This window comes from Pseudorca crassidens, chromosome 3, assembly GCF_039906515.1.
Source record: "Pseudorca crassidens isolate mPseCra1 chromosome 3, mPseCra1.hap1, whole genome shotgun sequence".
Lineage (NCBI taxonomy): Eukaryota > Metazoa > Chordata > Mammalia > Artiodactyla > Delphinidae > Pseudorca > Pseudorca crassidens.
In genome coordinates this window covers 53,344,771-53,361,862 of record NC_090298.1, presented here as the reverse complement: position 1 = coordinate 53,361,862, position 17,092 = coordinate 53,344,771, and the positions used below count along the sequence as shown (strand labels likewise).

Below are 17,092 nucleotides of genomic sequence, written 5' to 3'. Positions count from 1 at the left end.
CATTTTCTGCGTGTTAGGACTACAACACACAAACATCACAGCTGTGGAATGCAGGAGTAGGATTCAGCGCAATCATTTTTTTTTTTAACATCTTTATTGGAGTATAATTGCTTTACAATGGTGTGTTAGTTTCTGCTTTATAGCAAAGTGAATCAGCTATACATATACATATATCCCCATATCTCCTAGGGCAATCATTTGCATATCAAGAAGCCAGGAGTCAAGATCCTGAGGTTCTGCCCTTCATTCTGCAGCTTCCTTGCTGTGAACTGTCAGGCACATTACCACTTAGGCCCAGATTTAAGAATCCGTATGATTTGAATAATGCTTCTATTTCTCATCAGGGGGCTCCAAACCTCAGTCAATGTTTACACGATGCTTCTGGGAGCCTATTTAGCAAACTGCAGGCCATGAAGATATAAAACATCATCAGCTTCAAAAAAAGAAAAAAAAAAAATTCAGGCAGGGATGGGCATGGTGAACACTAGGTCTGTTGTTTAAATGCCAGCCCTGCGTAAAAGGTACTGGTTGTGTTTTCCTCTGATCTAATCCTCTTAGTCATTCACAATTTTAGTTGAGGAAGAAAATGTCAAAAGTTCCATCAAGGGTTTCTGCATGGTAGAATTATGGGCTTACAGCTTTTTCCTTTATGGTGCTCTGTATTTTCTGAACTGTCCACATTGAACACATATTCTTTTCTTTTCTTTTTTTTTTTTTTTTGCGGTACACGGGCCTCTCACTGTTGTGGCCTCTCCTGCTGCGGAGCACAGGCTCCGGACGCGCAGGCCCAGCGGCCATGGCTCACGAGCCCAGCCGCTCCGCGGCATGTGGGATCTTCCCGGGCCGGGGCACGAACCCGTGTCCCCTGCATCGGCAGGCGGACTCTCAACCACTGCGTCACCAGGGAAGCTCCATATTACTTTCTTAATTGAAAAATTGGTAAATGTAAATATTTTCACTCTGTAAGACTGTTTGTAAAGAGAGACGAAAGCTAACTATGTCAGACTGAATTATTGGTGCCAATTCTTTGCTTCCCCCCGGGAGTGTTATAGATCTGCATCTTTGCCAAGGTATTATGGTGGGTGGAGCATGCCTCTGCCCGTTGATGCTGGGCTTGGCCATGTGACTTGCTTTGGCCAATGGAAAATTAGCAGACATGGTGCCAGCAGAGGCTTGAAACCTGCCTGTGCAGGTGGACGTGCACACGCTTGCTCCTGTCTCTTACCAGGAGAACATAATACCTTGGGTAGCTTCTGGCTCAAGGAAGAGGAGAGACACATGGAGCAGATCTAGACCCAGACTGCATCCTAGAACCAATCACAGCAGAGCCCAGGCTAAATAACCCAAAACCCAGGTGACCTGCAGCCACAGGAGAAAAAAGGGAATATGTATTGTTGTCTGAAAGTGAAACTTTGTGGTTATGTAGTATTATTGTTGTCAACTGGTACACCACCTAATACCACAAAAAAACTCAGGGGCAAAAGTAACTCATGGATTGAATTGCAGGGTATAAAAAGGGCCATGTAGCAACCTTCACTTGCCCAATTATAAAGGGGACCAAGTCAACCATAATCCCAGTTTGAGAAAACTCTTTAGTAGACAGGAATTGTTTTCCTTCCTCTCATTAAATATATAATTATTTAATTACAATTATATTAAGTCCTATGAAAAGATGAGTCCATTCAACAATGAGATTTCACATTAAAAATATATTGTGAGTTTTCAATGTTAAAATGTATTTTTTCACAACATGATTTAATGTTTATAATTGTTTTCCACTTTATGTGTATAACATATTATGTTTCACCAGTATTCTTTTGCCAGATATCTAGATTTTAGATAATATGCGATTTTAATTATTATAAATGGTGCTGCTCTAAACATAACTAAAGTTAATTCTCTACACATATTCACGACTATTTCCTTGTGATGAAATCTGAGGAACAGAATGGCTGGATTAAGGAATATGTAAATTTTAAAGTTTTTACTATGTCTTAATTGTCTAGTTTTAATTTACTTTTGTAATTAATGGACCAGGATCCATACAGATTGAGTCAGCCCCAGATATTAACTGAGCACAAATTTTCCAATTAATTGGAAAAAAAAAAAATTACTCGAACTAATCCTGCTGGAATATATTGAAAACCTACTGGGTACCAGCTGTGCTAGGCACAGTGTAGTGGCCACAAGTACAGAGTGTGGAGCCACAACACCTGGGTTCAAATCTTGGCTCTGCTGTTTCTGAGCATCGTGATCTTGTGCAATTTACTCAACCTGTCTGTGCCTCAGTGTTCTCATCTGTAAAATGGGTATAAGAATGCCTCCCTCCTAAGTGCACAGAGATGTTGTAAGGATTAAATAAGTCAATAAATGTAATTCCCTAAAAGCTGTGCCTGCCACATAGTAAAGTCTTCGTGTCAGCTGCCATTAGGGATGAATAGATGAAAAGGTCACAGACCTTCCTCTCAAAGACCTAAGAGTTTAGTGAAACTTATAAAGGCTAATTGGGTGGCAAAATTTTCAAAATATAAATTAAGCCTTCACATAGTCTTTGTTTCGAAGAAAACAGTAGAAAACTGCTAAAGGAAAACAAATCTTGCAATAAAACAAAGTTAAACAATAGGAAGGCGGCTGGCCTTTAAGTTACAGAAACTATCAGGCACAAATTTATGATGTCAAAACCAGTTTGACATAAGTTTAGCAACAAGGTCTATTCCAAGGGAAGATCATATGTGATTATTTACAGTTGCCTAAAACTAGTGGAAACCATGTTTCTTAATGATCAGAAATGATGCTTTCTTCTCTCTGCTCTAATACCTGATACTAGCACAGTGCCTGACACAAAGCAGAAACTCAATTGATAAGGGTTTCAAATTGATGTTCACAAGACCAAGTTACCCAAAAACTGCAAATATCCTAAATTCAATTTGTTATGCACCAATACTAATAGCCACCATTACTGGGCTAACTGCTTTGTATGTGTTACTTCATTAAATCCTCAGCTAAGCTATGTAGAAGACCAACTAAGATTGTTTTCTTCATATTCCAAAATCACTTTCAAGCTACTGTTTTTTAAAACAGGCTGATGTTCAAGAGATTTTTTTAAAAAGCTCTCCTAAGGACTATTAAACATTTTTGAAAATTATCTGACCAAAAATTAATTAACTAAAATAATTTTATATCAAGCTAAATTGCAAAAGGTTAGCTAGAATTGCTAGAGCTGTTGAGATTTTGAAATGGGAATCAAGTTCAGCTTTTTTTTTTTTTTTTTTTAAAGGTAAAGGCCAAATTTCATGTTTCTGGTCATATATCTGCATCAAGAGCTATACCTTTGCATTATTTTAAGGTTTTAAGTAAACTGATTTAGCAAAAATTGGAGCAACCATTACTCCCCCCCACCTATTGGTCAAAAATAGTTTAACCAAAGTAAGTAAATTCCCTAAGTGAAATTAGTAAGTAAGGGGTGAGCCTTTTAACCGTTAAGATTTAATCTCCCCTGCTAAAAAACTAAGGGTTAGACTAAATCTTTAGGATCTCCTACTTAAAAATGCAAATATTCTGCATTTATAGAAATGAAAGCAAAGAAAAATGTCCTAACAAGCATTAAAAGAACATCAGTAAAACTCAAGTGTGAACATTTGCCCTAATTTTAATGAAGTGCAGCAATTTTTTGATGAATTTTTTCCCCTTGGCCTAAAGTCAGCTTCACCCTACACCTCAGCAGTGTGCCACAGTGGGTCACATGTTCTAGACTCTGTGCTGATCATGGTACAGAAGCATTTCTGCTCCAGAAATTTCATCTCCAAAAAGTCAAAATCCATAATTCTCCAAAAAAATGAAGAACTCAACTTGTTTTCCAGGTCATTTATGAACTGGCAGACAAGAGAAAACTTTACTGTTAAAAAACAATAAAGTTTCTTTAAAATATTTAGAGGAAAAAGCTCTTAGAATGAAAAAATAGAAATCTAACCTTTAGTGATTTACAATTAAGTTTAATAACATGAAAATTTATATGGGAAATTATTTTTTAAAAAAACATGCTTTAAGTTATTTTAATTTGGCCATCTTTCAAGCCAATAAAAGTTATCTGTAGATTTTCTAGATTTTAATTTTTTAATTAATTAAATTTTAACAACACAATTTAAAAATGGGTGAAAAATTTAAACAAGCACTTCACAAAAGGAGAAATATGAATGTCCAATGAGCATATGAAAAGATGTTTGACATCACTGAGTCATCAAGAAAATACAAATTAAAAACAGAAAGTGATACGACTACTAACCCATTTAAATGGCTAGAATTTTAAAAAACTGGCAATACCACAGATGGCCAAGGATGCAGAGCAATTAGTTCATTCACCTGTTGCTGGTGGGAATGTAAAATGGTACCATTTTGGAAACAGTTTGGCGGTTTCTTACGAGGTTCAACATACACTACGGATACACCTAACAACATAGATGCATCTTAAAAACAAACTGAGCGAAAGAAGCCAGACACAAAAAAAGCATGCAATGTATGATTCCATTAGTATAAAATTCTTAAGATAAATCTAATCTATAGTGACGAACAGCAGCTCTGGGGTTGCCTGGGCCCAAAGAAGGGGCAAGGGAACATGTTATATCTTGACTTTGGTGGTAATTACACTGGGGTGTACATTTGCTAAAACCCATCCACAGGTACACTTAGAATGGATACGTTTTATTTTATGTAAATTATACTTCAGTAAAGTTTACTAATATAATCCTCAATTTAATGGCTCTCTGAATTGGATTAGGTTGTACCAAATGGTCTGTGGAGGGGCAGGTACATTCTAAGGGGCTGATTTTCACACAGGGAACTCCACTGTCATTGGGGACACCCTACAGTTGTCCCCACCTATCCACGGGGATTGGTTTCAGGACTCTCACAGATGTTCAAGTCCCTTATATAAAATGGCACCGTATTTGTTTATCAACTATGCATGTACTCCCGGATACTTTAAGTCATCTTTAGATTAGTCATAATACCTAATACAACGTAAATGCTGTGCAGCTAGTTGCCAGCAGAGGGCAAATTCAAGTTTTGCTTTAGGGAACTTTCCGGAATTTTTTTTTTTTTTTAATATTTTCCATCTGTAGCCGGTTGAATCTGTGGATGTGGAACCCATGGATACAGAGGGCCAACTGTACTGTATAAATGTAACCCCCTCTCTTAAACAAGTCACCCATGCGACTCACCAGTCAGAGCACCCCCCAGGCTTCCCCGCCGCAGCTGTCTTCCATCCTCACTCAGCTGTCTTTTAAACTTCAGCGACTTTCCAGGGCCGGAAGCCACGTCTGGGTTGCTGCATTTCCGAAATGGCATGGGCGGAGGGGATAGTATGTGGTCAAGCTGCAGAGAGAAGGACAGCGACATCACTTCCTGGGGATGCTCTCAACCAGAATGAAAGACACCACACCCCTCCCCACCAGGCATACTTTCTTCCCTCTTTTCCTTCTCTAAATCCCTCTCTCCTAACACTGTTTTGAATTTGGCTGGTATAGAGACTTCAGGGTTCCACTGTTGGGCCTTCCATCTGAAAGAGTATCTGGCTTGCTGCAAAACCTCCACTGCTGTGTTTTTCAAGCGAATTAGTGGGTCGTGGCGTATCAGTGGATCATGAAATCAAGTTTAGTAGATGGTGACCAGCAGAACAGAAATTATCAGAGTCCAATGAAGGAAGGAAAAGAATCATTTCATGAAATGGTTAAGTTACACGTGTATGTGTGTGTATCCAGAGTCATTATGTAAAATATGTCTTTCTGTGGGCCATGATCCTCCTAAAAAAAATGAAGAATATCGCTCTATAGATTCTACAGGGAATCCATAGATCACTTTAGTTGTTCACAAAAGAAAATTCACAAGCTTTCGGTGCTCACAAATATACGTAGGGAAGGGAACTTTCTAGGCACCACAGCCCTTAATGGAAATTAATATGTCCTGATACCAGTTCATAGCTTTTTAAAAGAAAACCTGTCACAAGAGTCATAGAAACCAAAGTCACTTCAAAAGACAGCTTTCTACAAAAGAATCCCTTGTGTCACAACACTTACTTCAAGATCTGTCCTGCTTTCAGAAGAAAACCTCTCATACCTGAATAGGGCCCTATGTTTTAAAATGTTCTCCTTCAGGTAGGTGTATATGCATGTATATGTGTCTAGATAGTTATTAAAGACAAAAATATTAATGTGCACATGCATATACCCAGATAGTTATTAAGAATAAAAATGAAGTACAAAAAATATTCATGGATATTCCAACTGCCACAGAAGAGAGCCAGATTCATAGAAATTTAAAAACAAACAAGAGTTGGGTAACACTGCTCAAAGCCAGGCATTTTTAGGGATGCTTCACTGAGATTTGTTTTGTCTTCCTGGGTAGGAAGAAGGTCATCTGCTTATACCTGTCAGAATTTTTTCAGATTAAGACTCTCATGGGTGCATTTACAGGAAAAGGAAATTCATGGATGAAGTCATCTATGTGTCTGTCTATGCCATGCAGCATATTCAAAACCATGGCACAGAAAGAAATCTGACCTTGCCTATGAGTAACTCCTCTCAAGCCAGTTGAAATGAAATAGACTACGCTCACTCAGCTGTTACATGATGTCAACTCTCCCCCAAGCTCAGCTGTATTCATTAGTAACACAGAACAGCTGGATTTCAAGCACTTGTCAATCAGTACCATCTGAAATTCATTGCCAGTCAGTATTTTACTGTATTTCATTGCCACTTAGTAGTTTAGTGAGAGGTCCTCAACAAACTAGAGGCGCATCCACTCCAGGATCTGCCCTGATCAGCAGGGAAAAGGAATTGCAGATTGTACTTTTGGAAGTATTTGTTAGGGCTGCTGTTCATTACATCAGTGTCCTACTTAGAACGGCCTCCAAGAGCGAATTTCTGTCTAATGTTAGACACTTTGCCCTTAAACCTTACAGACAATGAAATGTAGCAGGGGCACCTTGGACAGTAACACATCAGCTACTACAAAACGCAGAACACAGCCAGGGGTCCAAATGCAGTCAGTCCATTACACAACGCAGAGGTTAATTTTGCCTCCTTCTTAGCTCTATTTTATGCCCTTACCCCCATTTTTTTTTTCTTTTTTTTCTGTCAATATTTTGGGGAAATTTTAAGGAAATCTGAAACAACAGAAAAGTTGTAAGATTAGTATAATAAAAACCACGTTCCCTTGACCAGTGGCGATCTCCCTCCCTCCCTCCCTCTCTCTCTCTCTCTCTCTCTCTCCCCGCCCCCCCCCCTTTCTCTTTGCCCTACCACCCCTATAGTGAGAGTTAGTTGCAGACATTGTGGATTTTTACCCCTCAATACTTTGGCCTGCCTCTTCAAATAACAAGGGCACTGTCTTAAATTCTCCTGCCCTGTATTAAATGTATTCTTCTAAGATGTCTCAAATCTTCTGTTATCAAGGGAAGTATAAATACTAGGGAAAAAATAAAATATGTGGACTTAATATTAAAAATTTGCTTTTACAGCGAAAGAAAAACATGCAGCCACAAGGTGGCAATGTGTCACAGACATTCAACAAAATGCCCCATAATCGCTACTACTCGCATAAGTGCACCAAGAACCCCTCAGAATAACCAAGTGAGTTAGGGTCCATTTCAGTTAGTCATTTTCTCTTAATTACTAGTGGCAGCTGCATTAAATACAAATATTTATTGTTTAAGGTTCACCAACTTCTGCTACTTATTTTTCACCCGAAGTTACATTTTTCAGCTTGTGGAATTATAATTAATTTCTCTGGGGAAGTTTGTTGTATTGCTAATTAACAGAGGGTGAAAAAAGTAAGCAGAGGAAAGAAGATAATTCCTAAGGAGGAATTATGTGATTTCCTTACATATTTCCAACAAAGCCATAAAAGACCTGAAACAAGTGTAGAAGAAAGAGAAGGAAGTCAAGGAGAAAGTGTAGGCAAATAAAAAAGAAAATCCATGTCATCACATATAGAGTCATCAGCTATTAGTCCATAAGCCAGAGTTTTTTAATCAGAATCACAACCCCAAGAGAGGAGTATTATTTTAAATCTGGCAAAATCGAGGCAGTGAACTGTGAGGGCTGCAAATGTTCCCAACACAATATAAGCAGAAAAACCCATAAGCACTGCGCCATGTTCCAGGATCCCATTTTCTTCCTCACATCAAAATCACACTCTCAACAGCGCTCTCTCTAAATATATCATTTTTCCAAATTTGCTGTGTTGTCAGTCGCTCTACTTTCCTTTCTACAGTTAGTCAGAGCTCCTCAAAATGGTCCACTACAGCCTTGCAATTTATTTTTCATTTTTTGTCCTGATTCAAACACTCATGATTCCTTTAAAACATTTCATCAGACCCTGGAGCTTAAGGCAGACAGTCAACATATCACTTTGGACACTGCCCTCTGAATGATTTCAGTTTAATGTTTTCCAAGCTTTCCAAACTTCCAAAGTCTCCACACTACAAGGAATTCAACTAAAGACAGAGGTTGTCTTTACAACTTTCACTCATGTTCAAGGACATCTAAGCCTGCATTTGTCCTACTTGCTCTGAATACTTCTAATTTCCCTCACCAAGCAGTCAGTGGACTCCTGGAGAGCCAGACCCTACTCCCTTGTCACATACTCACCTAGCACACCGCTAGCCACAAAGTATCCTGGACTGAAACACATTCTCTGTACTTCATTCGCTGATGGCAAGCATTGATTTGTGGTAGACTAGCTTTCCTCAAAACTACCTACCTTTAGTTTTCTTAACCGCTTTTAGTTCCAATAGCCACAAAACAGTTAAGGTGCATTTGCATATTACTGAATTTGGAAGTCAGACAGACAGGGACCAAACTTAACTCTTACAGGTAAGCAACCTCTCTTGCTAGCAGTTTTTTTTTTTTTTTAATTGAAGTATAGTTGATTTACAATGTTTCAGGTATAACAAAGTGATTCAGTTAAACACACACACATACATATACACACACACACACGTATATGTATATATACACACAATCTTTATCAGATTCTGTCCCATTACATTATTACAAGATATTGAATATAGTTCCCTGTGCTATACAGTATGTCCTTGTTGTTTACCTATTTTATATATAGTAGGATGTATTTGTTAATCCCAAATTCCTAATTTATCCCTCCTACCTCCTTTCCCCTTTGGTAAGTTTGTTTTCTATGTCAGTGAGTCTGTTTCTGTTTTGTAAGTAACTTCATTTGTATCATTTTTTAGATTCCATATATAATTGATATCATATGATAACTGCCTTTATCTGACTTACTTCACTTAGTATGATAATCTCTAGGTCCATCCATGTTGCAGCAAATGGCATTATTTCATTCTTTTTTATGGCTGAGTAACACTATTCCATTGTATATATGTACCACGTCTTCTTTATCCATTCATCCGTCAATGGACACTTAGGTTGCTTCCACGTCTCGGCTATTGTAAACAGTGCTGCTGTGGACACTGGGGTGCGTGTATCTTTTCAAATTAGAGTTTTTGTCTTTTCCGTATATATGCCCAGGAGTGGGACTGCTGGATCATGATAACTCTATTTCTGTTTTTTAAGGAACCTCCATACTGTTCTCTATAGTGGCTACACTGACTTACATTACCACCAACAGTGTAGGAGGGTTCCCTTTCCTCCACTCCCCCTACAGCATTTATTATTTATAGACATTTTGATGATGGCCATTCTGACTGGTATGAGATGATACCTCATTGTAGTTTTGATTTGCATTTCAGTAATAATTTTGCTAGCAGTTTATCACAGGAAACATGTAAGCGTCCTAGAGAACAAACGGTGTACACAACTACTGTAAGTCTGATCCAGACTTGGGGAAAAGCTTCCAAAATTACCAGTCCTACAGAAATGCTCATCACCAGAAATCTATATCTATCTTCTATATTGATCATCGCCAACCATTTTTTGCTGTTTTACAACTATCAGGATGAGTAAAACAGAAGAGTCCACCACAATTACACTGTGGCTTCTGCCATCAGTGAATATGAATTAAAGCCAAATCATTTACAAGACTGGGTCTTATTCTGTTTAGTGTCTCTGCCATCACCACCACAACCACTACCACTATCTCCAAACATGGACCATGTGTTTCTTCTATGGCTATATCCCACAGTTTCATCCATCTCTTTCTAAAAAGGCATATTATACCTTTCGATGAACACTGAACTTGCAGCCTTCTTAACTGACAGCTTTCTCCAGCCTCATCTCCAGACAATTTCCTGCCCAAGCACACAAGTTCTCTCATTTACATGATCACATAACCATTGTTATTTGGAAACTAAAGAGATTTTTCCAACTTCAGTAAATGGCAACTCCTTCTGTCTAGCTTCTCAAGTCACAAACCTTACACTTATTCTAAACTTCTCTTTCTTATTCTATAGCTGATCAGCAAATCCCCTAACTCAACCTCTAAAATATATCCAGAACCCAATCACTTCACCACTTTTACTGCTACCACTCCTGTCTCTGCCTTCCAGATCTCTCTTGAAATAGCCTCCCAAGAGATCTCTTTGCTTCCATCCTACTTCTCAGCACAGCAGTCAGTGACCCTTCTAAAAACTAAGCCAGAGGCTTATTTATGATCCTCTGCTTGGAGTCCTCCCATGACTTCCTCTGCTTGGAGTCCTCCCATGACCTCCCCTTCATCCAGAACAAAATCCAAAGTCTTGACAATGCCCTACAAGGTCCTACCACCTCTACCCCCATCCCTCTGAACCCAGCTCCTACTACTCCACTCACTCCACTTCTGTCTGTTGCCTGACCTCAAAAGCCCCAGGCATCTCCCCACCACCCAGAACCTTAACACTGATTACTTCCTCTACCTGGGATACACTCCAGATATTAGCTACCATCTTTCCCCCATCCTAAAGGTCTCTATTAAAAGGTTACTCTTTCGAGGTGGGGGGGGCTTTCTCTAATGGCCCTATGTAAAAGTGTTACTGAACACAAGTTTGTGTGCCCCATGTACAGTGAAGTCAAATAAATGGAAACATTGGCATTTGGAGCAGAGAAAGGTTTATTGCACGGCCAAACAAGGAAAATGGGTGGCTCATGCTCAAAAAACCCAAACTCCCTGAAGGGTTTCAGCAAAGCATTTTTAAAGGCCAGGTGAGGGAGGGGTATCCCAGGGTTTGTCATCAGCCCATGCACAATTCTCTGATTGGTTGATGGTAATCAATCCTTAGGTGCCAGAAGGTCTGGGGGCTAGGAGCTCATGATCATCAAGCAGTTAATTTCTTCCATGTGGTTGTGGTTTTAGCATCTGAAAAACTCAGGAAATATACATCAGATACTACCATCTAGGTACTTCAGAGAGGAGCTAAAGCAGAGGATATGGGCGAGAATTCTGTCTTGGGAAGGTCCCATAGGGTCCTGCTTGGTTACAAAGGGTAGGCCCATCACTTTTTTCCCTTTTCAATTTTTCTCCTTAGCATCTATCACTACAAACACCTTACACCTTTTATATTTGTTTATTGTCCTTCTTCTCCCACTAGAATGTAAGTTACATGAAATTACATACTAGTCTGTTTTGTCCACCATTTGTCCACTGCTCTACTTAAAAGGCACCTTATAAACATTTGTTGAGAGAACAAATTGCAAATCTCTGGTATTTAGATTAAACAAAAAATAAAAAAACATATGCAACAAAGGATTCTGATTACTGGAAAAAAACAGGATCAACTTATAATATTAAATGTTACTCAAGGTAAAAATGCTAAAGGGAGTCTAGCATTTTGACAAAGTTGAACACTTCATATATGAAAAAGGCCCTTAGGTTAGAGCAAATGGCATCTTTTCAAAGAATCTTTTCTATATACAAACTAATATGCTAATTTTCGAACACTGCTACCTCTGAAGGTGATTCCTAAATAATGAATTTTTCGACCTTTTAAATCTATCCTAAGTAGCATAATCACTGTGTCTATCAGCTCCTCCTTTCAGTAATTCCTTATTCATTCCCAAGATGTGGCACCTGCATTTTAAAGACCCATCCAGAATGCATGTGCCCTAAGGCCAAAGTTCATTAGTTCAGAGGGATCACCTCATACATAATAGGGTCTGACAGTAAAGTCTCTTTTATGCTAAAAAAGAGAGAGAAAGAGATTGACTAGTAACTTAGGGTTATGAAGACACTGTTCACTTATTGTTTCTTGGTTTTAAATATTCTAAGAAACCAAAGATATGAAAATAAATGAAGAATTGTAACACTGCATAGACTATGCTTGTAATCTTAATGAATTGCTCTATTGCCTCCATCCAGAAAGGAATCAAATTGGCAACCTGAAATGAGTTTATTGCAAAATTGGATTTCATTTACATTTAAACCAAGTCCTATAAACAACATTTTGAAATTTGATAGGGTTCTATAGTTAAGACAGTCATTATTGTTTTCATACTAATTCCTCAGTGGCCAGGAATGCCAACACTTCCTATCTAATTAGGACACTTAACTCTTTCTATGCCTGTTTCCTCATCTGCAAAATGTCAGTAAGAATACTACCTATCTCTTGAGGTGGCTGTGAAGTTTAAAAGAATTCATAGATGCACTTAAAAAACAATACATAGAATACAGTATGTGTGCAATAAATATTAGCTGTGGTGGCTATTAATATCCCCATGTAGAAGTTACTTCATTCGGAAACGTCTCTGTATGTGTACTTCATCATAAATGGTTTGCAAGGAAATTAAACTGATGATAGTTTTACTGAGTTGTCTTTTTTTTTTCTTTCTTTATGGCTCAAATGAGAACTTGGTTTGAATGAACTGCTTTAAAATTATTTCAGGCCAAGACAAGAAATAACTAAAACATAAAAATAAATAAATAAATAAAATTATTTCAGGTTGTAATTCTTGTGCTGTGCTCTAGAGCACAGACTCCTGGGTCTTGATCATGAGGTTCTCAGCATGCATGAGGTGAGGGGCCTACTCCCAATGTGAATTCTCAGGCACAGAATCCCATTGTCATGCTACTTAACTCCTCTCTCGGAAGTACGGGCCTCAGAGGTGGTGAGGACGCAGAGGGAGGATGGATGAAAAGGGCCTGACACAGGGCTTGGCACATACAAGCACTAAGTAATCATGTTGATGGTAACTGTCATCACAGCTCAAGTCTCCCCTTGCCTTAGCCTGTTGACTCAAAGAATAGAGAGAAAATATTTAACATTCTCACCACTGCCTGAAGAATATACAACCTCCCTTCCCCCAGCATCCTAAGATCTTACTATAGATCGAATCAGACACCGAGAGAGCTACAATCTTGGACCATATTTTACTGGGGCCCATTTAACTGAATTTGCTGACATTCATATTGGACTATGCCACCCAGAATGCATGTTTCCATTTAATGATATTGTAAGAAGTAGCCCTCTATAAGTCCTGCCACTCTTCCATAAACATAAGGGCCTATATTGAACAGTATCCTCCTTGTCAAGACTCATCTCTATACAAATATTAAGCAGCTGGGAACCAGGTATTCTGGGCACAACAGTGGACAGAACAGACAAAAATCCTTGTCCACTAGGAGGTTCATTCCAGCTGGAGAGACAGAAACCTGGAGAAAATGCTGTCAGTTCTCTGCACTAGAAACAGCTCTGCTTCTGCTGGGTTCTGGTCTTCTTTTATCCTGGGAAGCCCATGAACCATATAACTAATCATGTTCCTCTAATTCAGCCACTTGAAATCATAGGACAAAGCTTGCAGTCCATCACCAGCAAGTGTGGCCTGTCCAGTCTCCATCAAGACTTCATGGATCTGGTTGTAACCTGCAGTAACCTCACTGGATTTCACCTTACCCTCTGGCTAGACTGAATGTTTGTGTCCCCACCGCAAATTTATATGTTGACCCTTAACCCCCCAAAATGATGGTATTTGGAGGTAAGACCTCTGGGAGGTGATTAGGTCATGACGGCAGAGTCGTCGTGAATGGGAAATCCCATAGAGCTCCTTTGCCCCTTCCACCACGTGAGAACATAGCTAGAAAAAAATCTGGCTATGAACCAGGAAACAGGCTCTCACCAGACACTGTATCTGCCAACGGCTTGATCTTGGACTTCCCAGCCTCCAGAACTATGAGAGATAAACTGTGCTTATAAGGCACCCACTCTACGGTATATTGTTACAGTGGTCTCGAGTAGTGGTAATCTTGTTGCCTGGGGGACGTTTGGCAATGTCTGGAACCATTTTTGGTTTGTCCAACATAAAGGGGGCAGGGCATGTGCTGGGATCTAGTGGCTAGAGATCAAGAGTGCTACTAAATATTCTGCAAAGCCCAGGACAGCCCCCAGCAGCAAAGAATTATCCAGCATACAACATCCATAATGTCACTGTTACGAAACTCTGCTCTATACTTGCTTTTCTTTTGTCTAACTGCACCTATTTTTAAGTTACTCATCTTGCTGAGTTATGTGTTACTGTAGGTCATCTTAAAACCTTTTGAGAACAAGAAGTGGGGGGCAAACGGAGAGCATAGATAGAATCTAAGCAAGAATTGTTCATGTCAACAAGATTTGTTAAGCAAACCATTTCCTGAGCCACATTAATTTACCCAACCTATTTAGCTGTTTATTGCATTTCACTGTCTCAATGAACATCCATGTTTTGAAAACTACATCAATAGAACATATTTAAACCAAAAGATGTACTAGATACCAATATCATTTTCCATCTTCAGTTTTGTAATTAATTCTTTGAATCACAAACTTCAATTAGCAATACACAGTGTTTCAGAAACATCCTAACATACATTAGTAGATCAAACTACAGTGGCATTCACCTAAACAGACCTGCACCACTAGTTTCATCTCTTAAGAGAATTGATTTTCTTTCTTCCTTCCTGAGAGAAATATGTAAATTAGCACTTTGATACCACAATCTCGCTTTTGTCTGTCAACTCAGCTTCAAGAAAGTTAATTCCTTTGCTTATGAACATGCCCCCGCCAACACACACACCGCCAGCTGTATCATCACAGTCCCAACGACAAAGCGCCGCACAGCAGGCGTTTAATTGTGATGTGTACATTAAGCATTAAATTCAATTGTCTGCAGATGAAAAAACAGAGCTAATGTTATATTACAGTATTTCGAAACATAGCACTTCTTAATTTAGAAACAATGACACTGGGGAAGCACAGGGAATATACTGATCTGACTTTGCATACATATCACCTATTTTCCTGTCACTTTAATATTCTAGATGTGTCTCTGACCTTTAGTTAGGGATCTGATCTCTGCCTGAAGTCGTTTACTTATCCGAAGACATTAAATTCCCCCGGCACCATCATGTCCCCATCAGCAACATAACTAAAGTTTCTGACCGCGGTTAACAAAGGAGGCAGAGAATATACTCCTTACCAGTCACTGTCCCTGCACTTAAAGTCAGAGGGGAAAATCTCCACGATGCCACAAAACTTGACATTCTGTGCCAGCTTCCCCCTCTGGTGGGGAGAGTGGACCCCCAGGCAGGTAGCAGTAGTAGTCCCATTTTACCAATGGGCAAACACATTGGGAAACATTAACCCCTCCAAAGTTATCAGCTCCACAGGAGGTACAAAAGGAATCAAGCCCAAGGTTCCTAACTCCAAAGCCCATGGTCCTTCCACTGTTCCAAACCGTGAGAGGGGCTCACAGCAGCAAAGCACATGAAGCCCTGGAAAGTTGATTTTAATTCCCTCTTTCATCCTCGGTCCTAGAAGGCTCCCCAGAGAAGGCTGGGTCTTACACTCTGGTGTCAACCAATCTGAATGATCTAGTTCAATCCTAACTGGCAGTCTACAGAAGCGGTTTCTAGGACTTCTTAGCTGAAATCCTCAAGTCAGAATTACAGAATCACAAAATCCAATCACCTGTAGTCTAATTTCCTGCTTTTCAGAAGACAGAGCCCCAGCCAAGTCAATCGCCCAGGTTTGCAAAGATAACCGCCTAGGTTTCTGGTGCGAGAATCCTGACCAGAACCCAGATTTCCAGACCTACAATCTGTTACCTTGCTCCCCTTACCTACTCCTGCAGTCCTGCTGGTGTCCACCACTCTATTATAATTGACTTGTAGGATTTTCTATGGGTTTTGTTTATAAATGCTTTATCAACCAAGACTTGTTTTAACAACTAGACATCGTGCTAAGGGCTGAAGACAAAAAACAGAATGCACATAGTCATCTTCCTTAGGACACTTCTACCAGAGTGCAGGAGACAGACACAAAAGCACAACCATGAAACAACATGGCAAATGTAACAAAGGAGTTAGGTATGAGGGACTGTAGCGGCTTTGAGCAGAGTTGTGGTCCAGCACCTAGTTAATTTCCGGTCCTTACTGTATTGGCTAAGCCATGCGTGTCACTTCATGCCTGAAACGCAGAAAGGAGTTAACTATCATTCACTCACACAGACTATGGTCTTCTCGGGGACCCTGAAGCCAGTGCCTGAAGGAACAGAGTGGTGTGTAAACACTTGGTAATTTTCCTTCTAGTTTGGGCTTTTCAAGCTTTTCTTTAATGGGGTACAGAAAAAAAATTATTTTCTAAACAAGTTGGTCTAAGTAGGACGTATGAAGAGAATCCTCTTTGTTGAGAAGCTGCTGTGCTAAGTACCGTAGAGGGGAAATACCTGAGTCCACAGGGTCTGAGGCTGAGAAGAACTATTTTGTGTTACGACAGGAGGAACAATTTGCTGTTGCTCCAGAGAAGGAAAGAGAAGGAACATGAAAAATGCGAAATAAGCACCGAAAGACAAGTGTTTTTTTCAACTAAATGAAAACCAACCATGGAGAATAACTGGCAGCTAAACCTTCTCTGAGAGGAGGTGTAGGAGGAAGAGCAGAGTTTCTCCCACCATCGGTGCCACGCAGTCTGACCCTAAACATCCGTCCTTCTTCAGGCATCAACCGCCCCACCATGGCGGGTGTCTAAGAGCAGTGGGAGCATCACATCCCATTTCCTGAGGGGACCAGAAAACAGGGGAGATGGGGAGGCAGGGCTGTGAGGCAAGCCTACAGCTGGGACAGCACTCAGCCACTTACAGGGGGCGAATGATAACTTCACCTATAAAATAAGGAAAAT

At 39.7% G+C, this 17,092-nt stretch overlaps 1 protein-coding gene across 9 annotated transcripts in view; it reads right to left on the bottom strand.

Moving 5' to 3' along the window:
• MAST4 (microtubule associated serine/threonine kinase family member 4) overlaps window positions 1-17,092 on the bottom strand; it is a 568,209-nt gene that overhangs the window by 391,145 nt on the left and 159,972 nt on the right. For all 9 annotated transcript variants that reach the window (XM_067730872.1, XM_067730855.1, XM_067730861.1 and 6 more), the window contains exon 2: window positions 5,217-5,370. In XM_067730872.1, coding sequence (XP_067586973.1) covers window positions 5,217-5,370 — 154 coding nt within the window. The remainder of the gene's footprint in view (window positions 1-5,216; window positions 5,371-17,092) is intronic.